General features: G+C 46.7%; 1 protein-coding gene across 1 annotated transcript in view; it reads right to left on the bottom strand.

The window, feature by feature from the left end:
• The window catches only part of PTCD3 (pentatricopeptide repeat domain 3), a 64,463-nt gene that overhangs the window by 19,525 nt on the left and 28,929 nt on the right, over positions 1-16,009 (bottom strand). Inside the window, exons 15-20 of the mRNA XM_015406946.1 lie at positions 15,348-15,437; positions 9,889-9,917; positions 4,926-5,032; positions 2,846-2,924; positions 2,653-2,743; positions 2,180-2,232 (exon numbers count right to left, since the gene is read on the bottom strand). Coding sequence (XP_015262432.1) covers positions 2,180-2,232; positions 2,653-2,743; positions 2,846-2,924; positions 4,926-5,032; positions 9,889-9,917; positions 15,348-15,437 — 449 coding nt within the window. The remainder of the gene's footprint in view (positions 1-2,179; positions 2,233-2,652; positions 2,744-2,845; positions 2,925-4,925; positions 5,033-9,888; positions 9,918-15,347; positions 15,438-16,009) is intronic.

The following is a 16,009-nucleotide window of genomic DNA, read 5'->3' on the forward strand; positions in this document are numbered from 1 at the left end:
CGCGTGGTGTTTTCGCCCCCCCCCCCCGGGGGGGGGGGGGGGATTTAAAAGGACCTTTCAGACCAAGTGACCAAAGTCAGTTTCTTGGCCCTCGAATGTGTGCCTCTGCAAGCAGAAAGCAGGACCTCCAACCTCCCTCTTCGCACTTGGATATGGCAGACATGAGCCACAAGTGAAGGAAGGTAATCCAGCAGGGCTCTAAAGCCAAACAAAGACTCTCTAGAGGTTGGCTCAGCCTCCTCCTGCGCCACCCAACAATGTTCTGAACTGGGCAAAGCATGGCAGCTGCAACAGCGGCTCCCCTCAAGTAATTTTCAATCAAGACAGGGACAGGATGCCCTTGACACCCTGTGCAAACAATGGGAATAAATATTACTAGTCTCCAACACGCCACTGGACTATACACTAACATGGCTAACCCATCTGGGATTATTGCCTGCCATGATTCTTCGGAGAACTGCATCTGTAGCCAGGTAACTATTAGCTGTTGAACTTTACCGCAGAGACAGTTTTGCATTTTGTCATTAGCACCCCCAACTGAATGACAGCTACAGCAGCAATGGGGCATTCTTGGGACCTTTCTTCACAATGTGCACCAGTGGAACTGTGTAAGTAATAATGTTGTCACAATCAATAACCAAGATTTTTTAAAAAGCAAGGCTTTATCATGTTAATGAGTTTAAAGAGAAGCAAATTTGGCAACCATTCCCATAGCAAGCTAGTGAAACAGCAACTCTGGTTATCCTAATGGACATCAAAGATTGATCAACTCTAAAGGTAAAGGTAAAGGTTCCCTTCCTCGAAAGCCAGTCGAGTCCGACTCTAGGGTTGTGGTGCTCATCTCCGTTTCAAAGCCGAAGAGCCAGCGCTGTCCGAAGACGTTTCCGTGGTCATGTGGCCGGCATGACTAAACACCAAGGCGCACGGAACGCTGTTACCTTCCCACCGAAGTGGTACCTATTTATCTACTTGCAATTTCTTGCTTTCGAACTGCTGGGTTGGCAGGAGCTGGAACTAGAGACGGGAGCTCACTCCGTCATGCGGCACACTTGGGTCTCGAACTGCTGAACTACTGACCTTCCACAGCCTGCAGTTCAGCGTCTTAACCACTTGAGCCACCGCAGCTCCTTTATCAACTTTATCAACTCTACCAACACTATAATTATATGGCTTAAAAATGTATCTCCAGAGACCTGTTCATGGGGCCTCACAATGCAATAAAATCATAAAAACCACCTCAAAAAGGGCCAATATCAAAAGAAGCCAAGAGCCCACCAGGGGCATAAGAACAACATTCAAAATGACATTCAGCAGACTAAAGTTATAGCCACTGAACAACCCGCAAGCAAGAAACGACCGCGCAGAGTTCAAACCCTTCAGTCCAAAGCCTGACTAAAGAGACGTGTTCTGGCCTGGCACCCAAAGGACAGTGAAGCGGGCACAAGGGAGGCACAGGGCACCACAACAGTGAAGTGCCACAGCTGGAAGGGGGGGGGGAGCCCTGTCTGCCACCTGCTCCCTTCTGCAAGCAGGTTCACAGAGGAGAGGCCTTGGGAAGAAGCTCCCGACGGGCAGAGGCTGCACAGAAGAAGGCGGCCACCCTCCAAGCCTTCCAAGCACCTTAAAAGTGAGAACGAGCGCCCTGGATTCTGCCCGAAAACAAGCGGGCAGTCTTTTGTCACTGACAGCAGGTGGGAGGCCACATTTCGGACCAGCTGACGTCTCTGGACATTGCTCAGAGGCAGCCCCACATCAAACACACGACAGTCCAATAACCTGGATGTGATGGGACCATAGATAGCCAGGACCACATCATCCTTTTTAAGGCTGGTGTATCAGCTGGTGAAGCGAATGAAAGATGCTGCGTGCCACAGAGGTGACCTGAGCCTCCAGCTGGAAGCCAGGGTCCAGCTGCATCCAGGACCAGCTGACTCCTTGAGCAGCATCTCCTTTGACCAACAGCACCTCACTGTTGTCCTCCATTGCGTTTTCCAAGCATTTCTGTGGACTTTCACAGACCCTACTAACTCTTCTGTTAGGGAGAAGCAGAGAAGCCGTTTCCTGTAGGGTTTCCTGTAGGGTTTAAATACACGAATTCCATGGGGCTGGACAGAAGTCCCCAAGCAACCCCTGGAATCTCTGGGTAAGTGTGGAACCCCTGAAGTAAAGTGGCCCCCACCTTGAACTTAGCCAGCCCTCCCAGATAGATACCATCATTCATGGTGCTGAAAGCTGTGAAGAGGTGAAGGAGAATCAACAGGGACACATTCCGTATCACTCTCCCAGCTACCTTCTCACAGAAAGGCAAATATCCCCTGCACCAACATGAATGCCAGCTCAATACTATCAGCCAGGAGAGGCAAGGAGTTGAATCTGGACACAATGGGGCACGTGCGTCTAAGCAACTTGGGACAGGTATCCAATACGACTAGAATCAAATGGCACTCCAGTACCAGAAGGCTGAACTGAACCACCTGTGACATCTACGTCACAGCAGATGAGAAAACACACTGTTTATTGGCAAAACACACTGTAGAAGTCACAGTGAACATGTACATTTTCTGACCCTCCATTCTTGAAGATATAGAATCTTCTCACCATGTTGTAGAAAATCACCAAAACAAAAATAAAAGAACAAAAACTGCTATTAACCTTTCCAAATCTGGGGAATCATATCCAAACGGCTGGCCGCATCCAGTGCTCGGAGAAGACCCAGCATCCCTTCAGAGTTCGGGTACAACATCTAACGGAACAAGTAAGATTTAGGTCTAGCACAGATCTGAAACTGCAGTGTTTAGAACGCATTTAAACATACAGAAGCACACCCATCAAAAGAGATACTTACTGAGGGAACCAGTTCTTTGTACCACTTCAGGGCGACGTCAAGATGTTCCATCATGCACAACAAATGCAGAAACCTTCCACTGTAGCATGGCAAAAAAGACCAAGTTAACAAAAACAAAACAGCACTTGAAAAAGAAAAGTTTAGTTACCCCGAACAACAGCTTCCCTTTCCTCTTTCAGTCCTAGCACCCCTCCCATCAATCTCAGGAGACTAGCTGGCTTCCACAGTGATCAAGATTTGTTCTACCCATTAAAAATGCTTTGATCACAGAAGCAAGCTCCCGGAATTGAGTCCCCAGAACTAACAGTGCTTTGGCTTCCAAGCTAGCAGTACGATCCTGTCTCTGTTAACCAGACTGGTAGTAGCACTGCAACACCGCAAAACAGAACAGAAATCTAGTGCCACCTTGAAGACTAACATTTATTTCAAGACAATCTTTGCGGGTCAGAGCCCACTTTGTCAGATAGATACATGATGGAAAACCATACTGAGGAATGTTTATGGATCAGCTGGGGGGGGGGAGTCAAGACATCTAATCTCTCCTTATATATACCGTATTTTTCGCACCATAAGACGCACTTCCCCCCCCCAAAAAAGTGGGGGGGAAGTGTGTGCGTCTTATGGAGTGAATACTACAGAGAATGTGAAGGGGGAGGGAGGCGGGCTAATAACTTTAGAGGCGCCACAGTGCGCGCGAATGCAACAACTTCTTTTCATGCGCACAACTCCCCCCCCTTCCCGCGCGCCCCTGTGAGCCCTGCCCCCTCCCCGTGGCAGTGCCTGGTCAACCCTTCTAATGTCCTGGCCCCACTGGTGGACCTCCTGGCTACTGTGTGATACAGACTATGATGACGGTTAAAGCAGAAAGTGCCAAAGCAGGATTACAACTGAAAATCAAGAAGACAAAAGGGAGACTGTATCCGAGAAATCAGAAGGAGATTGAGACTGGGGATGGCAGCCATGAAGGAGCTAGGAAGTGTAAGGAAGTGTTACTGGCAACCAAGATCAAATTAATTCATGCCATAGTATTCCCCATCACTATGTATAGGTATGAAAGTTGGACAATGAAGAAAGCTGACAGGAAGAAATTTATTTATTTATTTTTGTATTTATACCCCGCCCTCCCCGCGAACGGGCTCAGTTGAATCTTTTGAAATCTGGTGTTGGAGAAAGTTGATTCTTTTGAAATGTGGTGTTGGAGGAGAGCTTTATGGATACCATGGACCGCCAAAAAGGCAAATCATTGGGTTTTAGATCAAATCAATCCTGAACTCTCCCTAGACGCTAAAATGACTAAACTGAGGCTATCGTACTTTGGTAATGTTATGAGAAGACAAGACTCACTGGAAAAGGCAACAATGCTAGGACAAGAGGAAGACCCAAGATGAGATGGATTGACTCAATCAAGGAAGCCACGGCCCTTAGTTTGCAAGACCTGAGAATGGGTGTTAATGATAGGACGTTTTGGAGGACATTAATTCATAGGTTCTCCATAAGTCAGAAGCAACTTGATGCCATTTAACACACAAACACACCATACATACTTGGCTGTTTCTTCAGGTTTCTACCACACTTTCCTTTGCTCCTCTATTTATTTGTTTGTTTAGAAAATTAAAAATAGTATTAAGATCTCAACCCCTTAATAAAAAGCCTGTTTTGGCCTGACTGTATTACAGAGCTGTCTGTGCAATAGGCTTATTTAAGGGCATAAATGCTAATGTGAGTAATTGAAGATAGACACATCAAAAAGACAATGTTTCTATCTTAAATTAATATTTGGTATGCATAGGGAAATAAACATGGCTCGCTTCCCTCTATTTTCCCCTTCCCTCTGCCGCCCCACCAGCCACAGCCAGGACACTCACCTGGAGCTTCCTTCTAGAGCTCGTTGTATTTCTTCCCACAATGGGCCTTACACCTAGTATTACAATATATGTTAGTTTTTAAGGAGCCACTAGATCTTTGTTTTATTTTGATATAACGAACTAATATGGCTAAGCCTTTGCAAGCAGCATTCTAAACCAACTGAAGCTGCCAGCACTTAAAAGTCACTCAGAGAGAAATAACAAGCAGCAATTACCAATAAGAGGACTGCTGATACATGTCTCCCATCATTTTCCAGTTTTCTCCTGTCTCCACCACTCTGTGTAGCCTATAGGCAAGCTGAACATCCTTTATATCCAAACACTGCAATAAAGGCATAAGCATGCATACATGAAACAAGACATAAAAGCATCATAACATTATTTCAACAGACCACTGAATTTCCAAGACAGTTTTCTGCAGAATGATTCTAAACTGACACAGACTATCTCCATTCCCAGAATTCCAGCAATAAGGAATGGGAGCCATGTTCTCATTGTGCAGACCTATCATCATCATTTGTTTAGAGTATTTCTACGCTACCTCTTCAGAATCTGGTTCAAGATGGCTTACAATGAACAACATCAAGGAACTTCCGGTCTGTGGCTCGGTGATGGCGGAGGCTCTCCCCTAAAGCTGGGGAGGCATTCCACGCTCCAGTGGTGTTGGAGGAGTGCCACCTCAAGTGGCACCCCCAGGTGAGCCTCAGAGTGGAGGCTCCAAGCCGGGGGCGCACGAGGGGCGACCTCTTCGATGGCTTTAAGCCGGAGAATTGAGGCGCTCCTTTTTGCCCCAATCGGTCCACCACCTGAGAGGCTCGGTTTTTACCGAGCATAGCTGATGCCGGCCGGGACAAGCAAGAAGGTCAGCGAATGAGGCGCGACTAAAAGAGGTCTGTGGTCAGACCGTCAATGAAGCGGAGAAAAAGACGAGCGAATAAGTTCTAAGTTCTACCCCCCCACACCTATAGCGGCGTCGGGAGGGAATCCCAGACGTAAACAAACCGAACTGTGTTTTAAAGAGAAGGGGGGGAGGAGAAACGAAAAGCGCTCAAGTGTGCCAAAGACTTAGCTGTTTTTGCGGATAAGTTTGCACTTGCTGAAGGAGAGTGAAAAGCCTCTCTTTAGTGTAAACAAAGCTGAAAATGGCCGGCGTCCGAGGAAGAGGAACGAAAGTTGGGCGAGGCGGTCAAAGTCCGAGGGTAGAAGAAGGAGACGTTTTCTCCACCTTAGCGGAGCTGCTCCGGCCCATAAACGAAAGACTCGATGGTCTTAACCAATTGATGGCTGCTTCGAACCAGAGTATGGCAAAGCAACAACAGCAGATCACCGAACTCGTGAAAAAGTCGATTCAAACTGATGAAAAGCTTAAAGAGACAGCACACGATGCCAAAAAGATGAAGAAGAAAGTTGGTCTGTTGGAGCAAAAGCAAGATCTTCAAGAAAGAAAGCTAATGAATCTACAGATGGAAAAAGCCAATAAAGTTCTCAGGTTCCAAGGGGTAGCTGAAACGGCAGGAGAAAACTTGAAAGAGGTGGCGACAGCTGGGATCAGCAACTATCAGGGTCCTAAAGGACATTCCATTTGAGGTTCGACAGAAAAGAAAAGCATACAAAGAACTAATTTCAACACTCCAGATCAACCAGATTCAGTATGCCTGGCTCTATCCGGAGGGTGTGCAGTTTAAATACAAGGATAAGAGAGAAAAAATTGACTCGGTGTTTAAAGCGGAAGAATGGTTGAAGCAGTTTTTTGGATCGAAAACGGAAGAGCAGCCAGACGGAGGGGGCCCTGCAGACAGCCTGGAAGAGACGGATGGAGACTCAGCAGGAGCAGAAGGAGGCACGGCCAGAGACACGTATGACTTGCGGCTAAGAGTTCTCAAGTAGCTCTTAAGAACTGAAAGATTTATAACTGAAGTGGATGAAAGAGACTCTGTGCACACTGAGAAGAAAATAGACAATTACTAAAATGAACTTACTAACTCCTAAACTCATTGATTTAAACGAAAAGTTTTAAGTTTTATGACTAACTGTATACTAACTGGAAAATACCTTCCTTTCTTGGGTTTTTAGTCATAGTGTGGGTTCTTTGTTTATTGTCTGTATCCCAGGGTTTTTTATTTTTCTTTCCCTTCCCTTTTTCTATTTCTGTAGTCACGTAGGTGTAACAAAAATCAATAAAACTACCCTGTCTTCAGGGGATTAAAAAAACAAAAAAAACAATGAACAACATCAAAATATAAAAACAAGCCGCTGGACATAAGCTGCATAAAAACTGCCATACAACAGAAGCAGAGCATTAAAAGCCTGATAAGATAAAACCCCTAATTAAAAGCAGCTTGGGTAAAAAGATGCGTTTTGCCTGGCAGCTAAAGGAAAGAAAAGTAGGCGGCAGGAGAGCCTGAAGGCGAAGAGCATGCCAGAAAATGCCCTGTGTGTCTAGGCGCTGGTGGCCTTGTCTCTGAAGGCCAGGGGTGCAGAAAGCAGAGCTTGAGAAACAGGCCTGCTAGTAGGGGAGGAGACGGTCCCTCTGACTGATTAGCCTGCAGGAATTATTTAATGATATTGCTTAAATTGGCAAGGAAATGCCTAAATAAAAATCTGGCTGAGATGCAGAAACAAGCAAGGCAGTGCTCTCCCTGTTATCTCATTCTCTAGGGCCAGCAGGACAACACACTTCCCTGTACTAACCCATTTAGTAGGTGAGATTAGAGAGTCAGTTTAATCCAGGACTGCCCTGAGGTGTACTTGTTTGTTGGATGTACATGGGTTTATCTTTAATTTTTTTGTAAGGTGCCTTGTGGATCTTTTTTGAAGACAAAAGGGATATGTATACTTAAAATAGGTAAATAAGAAACTTATAAAGTTACAAGTGGAGACCCGCAAGAAACTTGCGGGATGGTTATCCTATTCCTCACACCTTTGCTTCCTCCTGTCTCCCTCTACCTCTCACACTCTTTCTCCCTTCTGCCCCCCCTTTCTTTCTCTCTCCCCTCCCTGTAATGGTTTGGAAGGTGGAGTCTATGGCATTATACTGGTCTGTAGTTCCTCCCCTCCTCAAATCCCACCCTCCCCTGGCTCCACTCCTCAAATGTCCAGGAATCTCCCAACCTGGAGTTGGCAACACTGGGGATGCCTGGAATTACTGCTCATGATACTACTGAATCATACTACAGAGATAACTTCCCATGGAGAAAATGGATGCTTTGGAGAGTGGACTCTGTGGCATTGTACCTCACTGAGGTCCCTGTCCTCCATAGGTTCCACCCCCAAATCTCCAGGAGTTTCCCAGCCTGTATCTGGCAACCTTACCCCCCATCCCCTGCCGGTGTCCAGGGGGGGACCTGGCGACCCTAAACTGCTGCCAGGCCTAGGGTTGCCAACCTCAATGGTGCCTGGAGGACCCCCCTCCCCCAGAATTACAACTGAACTCAAGACAGCAGAGATCTGTCTCCCTGGAGAAAATGGCTGCTTTGAAGGGTGGACTCTGTGTCATTATACCCAGCTGAGGCCTCTCCCTTCCCAAAACCCAGCCCTCCTTACAGTCCACCTCAAAACCTCTAGGGATTCCCCAGGCTTGCACTGGCAGCCCTTGTCAGGCCTGGCCCAAGGCTCTCTCCCTCCCTCCAAGGCCAAAAGAGGCCAGGAAAGGTCCCTTCCCCTACCTTTTTACTGACAGAGCTAGTTAGAGGCCCTTCTCCCCCCGCCGCCACCCCAAATGTTCTAATCTCTCACCATTGATGTCTGGAGTTAGATCCCTGCAGAAGCCATTTCAAAAGGTATTGGGGGGGATTCAACCCTCCCTGAAGGGATTTTTTTACTTTTTGGATTTTTCTGCAGACACAGGAAATCTGACTATGTAGGAAAAGCTGTTGGGGGAGAGTGAGCCCTCTGTTGGCAGAAATAAGTATCCGCACAGCCCCTCCCCTGTGGGAATTAGATATATAGATATTGTCGAAACGGGAGTGGTCAATCTGGTCCCTATCCATACTGCTGCATTCTGATGCAACTGTCATTTCCAAGTATTGGTTAACCCGAATGTTCTAATCTCTCTCTAACTGTTGAAGCCTGGAGTTAGATCCCTGCAGAGGCCATTTCAAAAGGTATTGGGGGAAATTCAACCCTCCCTGAAGGGATTTTTTTACTTCTTGGATTTTTCTGCAGACACAGGAAGTCTACTGACTATGTAGGAAAAGCTGTTGGGGGAGAGTGAGCTCTCTGCAGAAATAAGTATCCGCACAACCCGCCCCCTGTTGGAATTAGATATATAGATAAGAGAGCCAAATGTCGTGTAGCGGTTAAAGCATTAGACTAGGATCTGAAACATTCAGGTTTGAATTGCCACTTTGCCATGGAAGCTTGCCGGGCATCTTTTAGCCAGTCACACACTTGCAGCCCAGCCTACATCACAGGGTTGTTGTGAAGGTAATAATGGAGGACAGGAGAATGATGTAAGCTGCTTTGAGCCCACTGGACAGAAAGACAAGGAAAGAGAGAGAGAGAGATGGGAAAATACCCTCTTGTTTTAAGTACCTTTGTTCTCAATTATTATTTAGTGAAGGGCATGCAATCATTTTGCAAAGACAAGTTTCACTACGGGCTGCACATCTACAAACTACAACTGTTGAAGGTATAGGATTTTAATTTTGGGAAGGCTTCTATGCTTTTGTCATTTTGCAAAAAATGGAACTGTTTTGGAGAGCATTTTTATAAAGGGTATAGGATAGATGTGTAAAAAGTAAAATGCTCAGCAAAAGGAAATTATTCAAGTGGGCTCTCTTTATAGAAATAATAGTACTGTAGTTTTAATGTCTGAAAAAACAGAGTTTTCTCCATTGGTATTATTTATTAAATTATACTGTTTTTATTTCATTTTTCTCTAGTTTTGTAATCCAGTTTTATTGCACTGTTTGTGTTGTTGTGTGTGTGTGATGCTCATCTCTACTGCACTGTGTCTTCATTCCATTTTCTGTCTCGATTCTCAACATAAGTGAAGTACGTAAATAAGGTGCGGAGGCAGGCTGCTCTGCCCCAGTCCAGCCCCAGTGCTTTGCCTATCTAAGAAGGATTCAAGGACATGCAGTACTACAGTGCTTATTCAACACAGGTTCCAGGCGTACAGGTAGCCACAAATACAAATTCAGAATTAAATTTAAAAATCAAAGAAAATCCACTTACAATTCTCATAGCGTTTGAAAAGAAGTTGTCTGAAATGGAAGACATAACAATTACTGTTAACTTTGGACTCCAAACATTCATCAGGCTAGCGTAGCTGAAATAAAAGTGAAATGCTAGAAAGCCAACTAGCTGGGCAGAGATTATTACTGTGAACTGGGACACAGCCCAACCTGTTTCTCCAGCATGGGAGAACAGACAGACATTCCACCCATACTATCACACCTATAAAACAATTTTTAAATCACTTTCAAATCTCAAGGGCTTGCCAAATAACCTCAGCAACTGATTGTTTGGTAAAGCATTTATAATTTCCTGTTAAAGACCCTTACCCCTCCTCCCAAATTAAAATGCCCAAAGACCCCTGGGAAGAGAGAACTGTTAAACCAGCTTGTATGGCACCCTGAGACCCGGGGGCCCATGAGTGCCTGCTGCCTGAAGCAGCAGAACGAAGTTTGAGTCCGGTGGCATCGTTAAGATCAACAGAGAGTTTTATTCACGGTATAAGCTTTCGTGTGCACACACACGTCCACTGTATCTGAAGAAGTGTGCCTGCCCATGTAAGGTTTTTTATTTTTTTGGTCTTAAAGGTGTCACTGGACTCAAACTTTGTTCTGCTTCTTGAGTGCTATGCGTAACACCCAAAAGGCACTGAATGAGACAGAAAAATACAAGGAGCTTCAGGCCACTCCTGACTCGCTGGTGGACTGAGCTCATATTGGGAAGGAGTAGGGTTGCCAAACCCCCCTGGTTTGCCAGGGGTCCCCCATTTTTGGGGGGGTTCTACCCACCACCAGGGAAGCCCCGTCCCCAACACTCACAGCCACCCATCTCTCTCCCTTTAAGTGTGTGGAACCCGTGTTTCCTCCCAAGCCCGATCTCCGCAAGCTTGCAGGGGAATGCCAGCTTCGTGCTCTTAAAAGGGAAACGCCGGCTCCTGCATTTAAAAGGGAGACGCCGGTTCCTTTAAGTGCAGGGAAATGCAGTTTCTGGAGATCTGGCGCACGGGCGGGTGGGGGGGCGGCGGACGTCCCCAACATGACATCATCACGTTGGGGATGCCCTGCCCCCTCCAGGAACGCCCCCAAAGTCCTCCGCTGGGGGTGGAAGATGGACTTGGCAACCCTAGGAAGGAGCCTCACAGCCGTCCCCCCGGCATGCCCAGAGACTTGGGCTGTTTGGTCGCTCAGATGAGCGGGAGACCTCCCACTAGCAGCTCTCTTCCTCCACCAATGCTTGGTGGACTGGCAGGTGGATATTGCAGGAAGTCCCTCCCTCCCTCCCTCCCTCCCTCCCAGAGACACAGGCCACCTTACACCTTTCGGCTTGACATCACCTCCCTATTGGCCACACAGGGCAGCAGGCCTTCCCCGTGCTCTGGGCTTCAGTTACCAAAGAAGAGACCCAGTTCCTGCTTCCCTTCACCTCCCTGAAGAAGAGGTACTTCAGAAATGCCCAGAAGGCGGAATCACCACCTTTGCATCTGCAGGGAAGGCTCCTCTGTAAGCAGCGTGTCCACTGCAGAACCTCCCCCGGGATCCCGTGGGAACATCCAGCACGGGTAGTTAGCCACAGGAACCCTTTTTGCAGTGGTGACCCATTTTGCCCTTTCCCAGAATCCCGCCTGTGCTTGGAGGCTCAGCAGCAGTGAGTATCTCCTGATCCCAATCCACTCTTCTCGCAGACCCTCCCACTGGCTGGGGCAAGTCACAGTCTTTGTTGCTAAGTTTGAGTCCAGGGGCACCTTAAAGACCAACCAAGTTTAATTCTGGGTATCAGCTTTTGTGTGCATTCACCCCAAATTAAACACCATTGGTCTTATAGGTGCCACTAGGGACTCAAACTTGGCTCCATTGCTTCGGATCAACACAGCAACCCCACCTGAATCCGTCCTTATTACTATCTACCTTAGGCGAACACTGGTGGTGGGGGGTTTTTTTGGGGGGGGGGGAGAGGAGGAGAAGGAGAAAGGGGAGGAAAAGAAGAAGAGTTGGATTTATACCATGCCCTTCACTACCTGGAAGAGTCTCAGAGCAGTTTACAATCTCCTCCCCTTCCTCTCCGCAAAGCAGACACACTGTGAGGTTGGTGGGGCTGAGAGAGCTCTGAGAGAACTGTGACTGACCCAAGGTCGCACCAGCTGGCTTCACGTGGAGGAAGAGTGGGGAATCAAACCCGGTTCTCCAGATTAGAATCCGCCACTCTGAACCACTACGCACAACTGGATAAAAAGCAACGTATTCACAATTACAGACACTTTAGCTAAAAAGCCATTGCATTTTTAAAAGGTAATTTCATGTTGCTATAGGATCAGTTATAGAATTTGCTTCTCTATTAGCACAAGTATTGGGTCTGTCAATGATCAAAAGCATCCCGCTGGCTGCGATGCTAATGTTTTGACTAGTATTTGATTACCTGACCAAATATTTTTTGCCAGTCAAATGAACAACCCCACTCCATTGCCTTTCTCTCTTCCTCGGAATCATCTACAGGACACTTAATTTCCCCTCCAAGCCTGGAGGCAACAGGAAATATTTCAGTCCCGTTGCAGTAAAGTGCAAAAATATTGGAAGATGGTACATAATATCATTTTAGAAATACTAAATTTAGATGTAGTGTTAGCACCTGAAATTTATCTATTGAATATAATTCCGAAGGGTTACATTAAGCAAGATGTATTTATTAGTATACTAGCAGTAAACCCCGTTGTGAATCCAATACAACGGGATCTAGAAAGAGGCTCTGGGGGAGTGCTCTGGCTTTGGGCAAACAGTGTCAATTTGCTGTGTTGACCTCAGCAGGGTATAATGACAGAGTCCACTGTTTTCTCCAGAGGAACTCATCTCTGCTACCTGAAGAGCAGTTGTAATTTTGAGTGATCTGTAGCCCTCACCTGGAGATTGGCAGCAATTGGTACCCAGGATAAAATGGCTGGGTTGGAGGGTGGAGTCTATGGCATTCTACCTGTCTGAGATCCCACCCCTCCGCAAACACCACCCTCTCCAGGCACCACCCCTCAAATCCCCAGGAATTTGTCAGCCTGTAGTTGGCAACCCCATCTCCTTCCCAGCTAACCATCAACCTGCCATTATCTGCCCCTTTGACTTCAGCTGACTTCTGCCCTCCCTTCTGCAGAGCAGTTGTAATTCTGAGTGGTCTCCAGTGAACAATGGTTCCCCATGAGGGACTGACTGGTTTGGAGGGTGGAGTCTATGGCATTGTACCTGTCTGAGGTCCCACCCCTCCTCAAACCTCACCCTCTTCAGGCTCCATCCCTCAAATCTCCAGGAATTTCCCATCGGGAAATATATATATGGCCCCAATGTGTTTTCTCCCAAAGGCCAAAGTAGGTGACAGGACCAAGCTTAGTTGCCTACCAACAGGCACTGAGGGGAATGTAGGGTTGCCAGCTCTAAGGAGGGAAATACCTGGAGGTTTGGGGGGTGGATTCTGTAGAGGGCCGGCCGACGGAGGCCTCGGCCTTCTGTCGCCCGCCTTGCCCCCCCAATCTCGGCCCGGGCGACTGCGTCCCCCGCCAGCGGCCGCCCGACTCCAGACCCCCCCGCGGCCACTCCAGCCAGGCAACGGAGGCATCGGCCTTCCATCGCCTGCCTCGCCCCCACCCCCCCAATCTCGGCCGGGCGACGGAGGCATCGGCCTTCCGTACCTGCACACCATCCTCTGAAGCGCTCTCTGTGGCAGTAATGGGGTGACTGCTGGCACCTTTTCCTATCATTTTTTGCCTTGTGGTATTCAGCTTGTGGTGTGATCTGTTGTCTTTGTGGTGTGGCATGATTGTGTTATTGGGTTTGTTTCTTTTGAAGGGGAAGTGATGTGAGTGAGGACATATTTTACCTCAGAATACAGTAGGGTGGGGAGTATGGCATTGTATCTGTCTATGCAACTGAAAATGCCAACTGCCTTGCCGGGGGGGGGGGGTTTGAGGTGTGGAATGGAGTGAAGTCCAATCAGCTTCCATATGCAAAAGACCTTGAAATGCTGGGCGGGACTGCACAAAGCAGCCAGTCAACCCAGCCAGCGTCTTCTGACTGACAGTTCTTCCGGCCTAACACTAAAGGGGCCAAATTTAGAACGTTCAATATAGAACGTTGCTATTCAATTATAATAAGGGAGAGATATCATAACTGCTGCGAGAATACTAGTGGCTAAAAGTTGGAAAACGGATAAAACTCCCTCGAAAGAGGATCCAATAACTAAACTCCTTGAGTTAGCACAAATGGATAATTTGAGTTTAATACTGCAGGATAAAGACCAAAAAATACACAACAAAAGATGGTTCAGGGTTTATAACTGGATAAAACATGTAAAAATAGAATAAGAAAAATAAAAGTGGAAGGAGGTAATAAATGATATAAGACATGTAACCTGATGCAATGACTCTAAAAATTTGTGTAATTGAAGATAATGAAATGTTTGTAATTAAGTTGAAATTATGGAAAATAAACGTTGGGGGGGGGAGGGGAAGGAAATATGTCAGTCCCATCAGAGCCCATCCTTCTGAAGCTGAGCTGCACCCTGGAAAGCAGGCGTGGGCACACGCACTCCCCAAGCTCTTCGTATCTTTGCTGGAACAATGTCTCAAGCTCCTTGCTTGCCACTTAGTCTGCACCCAGCTGGAGTGAACTCTCTGACTGCTTGTGGATTCCCTCAGACTCCCCGCCATACATCATTCTGACCAAACGGCTTATTGACCTCCTGCCTTGCTGGTCCACACTGTGGACTCCAGTCGAAGGGGGGAGGGACACACAACACACACTTCTGAAACTTTTAACCGCTTCTGAAGCCCCTCAGACATAAATGTACCACGTGGTTAGATGAGGGCAATGACAGCCCCATATGCTGCTGGCAGGCCTTCTTGCACAGCACCAACATCTACCAGGGCTGAGTTCAAGAGGGGCACCACGCTCACGGAACGGAGGACTCCCGGTGTCTTTTGGGCTCACGGGCTCCCTCTCCTTGCTCCCCAAGGGCAGCTAGTTAAAATTTAATATTTCTGGATTAGCACAGTTGGTCGTAACATTTGAACCCCAAACTATGGTTTGCTTCCCTTCAGAACAGAACACCAAAGTAAGCTTTAGTTTGGAAGGGGGGAATGCCCCAAGCATAGTTCGTTGTTTGAGAATAATGAGAAATTATGGTTTGCTGCAGATCTGGAAGTCTTTCACCACCTGGCTGTTGGGGGAGGGGGCAATAACGAGCCACCGTTTATCATGAAGTCTGAAGTAACCCATTAACTCAGGCTTCAGAGAGCCATCTTCTTTCAATGGCCCCAAAACACCAATCCCAAGGAACATTAGCAAATCTAGTATCTTGTCATGCACTTTTAGCTCACTGTACTTGAACTTGCTGTAGCTGGTATCTGTGTCTGGGTTACATTGGTCCCTATGTGTTATTCAAAAAAAACCAAAAAATCAATACAAGATAAAATAAAAAATACTTACCATCAGCTGGGTCCTGGGGGTGAAAGTTCTTTCCTTCAATTTCATCCATTACTTCATAGATAATATCTGTTGGGCCGCTAGCAGATATGGCTGCAGAACAATACATGCACCACTGTTGGTTGGTGGCAAGCACTGCTGCATATCACAGCAGGTCCTATTTACACATTGCTAGCATTTTCTTTACAAACATGATTCTTATTTAATCCTTTCAAGGATAACTGATTTAGCCTTTTCTTTACAAACATGATTCTTATTTAATCCTTTCAAGGATAACTGATTTTAAATAAAGTTCTTAAAATATAACATTGAGTGACCATTGGCTAGGACATAAGGTTTTCACCAAGACCTGGAATAAATAAACTTAAGAAAAGTAGTACCCAATCATTCTTCAAACAAACTTGTGTGGTTTAGTGGTTAATGTGCTGGTTTAAACACTCAGTGGGACTTCGGTTTCCACATGCCTGTTTGAAGTACTGCCCCCTCCAAGGACAGAAGTAACTTTGTGGCACCACAGCTCTGCAGAAGGGCATTACAATATCACCCTTTCCTCTTATAAACCCAAGCATGGATGCTCTCCAGTGGTTTCTGTGATGGGATGTTGTGAAGATGCTGCCAGTTCTTTCTTGTTCTGTTTTTCACCACCATTGAGATATCCACTTACA

Source organism: Gekko japonicus, unplaced genomic scaffold (genome assembly GCF_001447785.1).
Source record: "Gekko japonicus isolate JY-2015 unplaced genomic scaffold, Gekko_japonicus_V1.1 scaffold1469, whole genome shotgun sequence".
NCBI classification, from domain to species: domain Eukaryota; kingdom Metazoa; phylum Chordata; class Lepidosauria; order Squamata; family Gekkonidae; genus Gekko; species Gekko japonicus.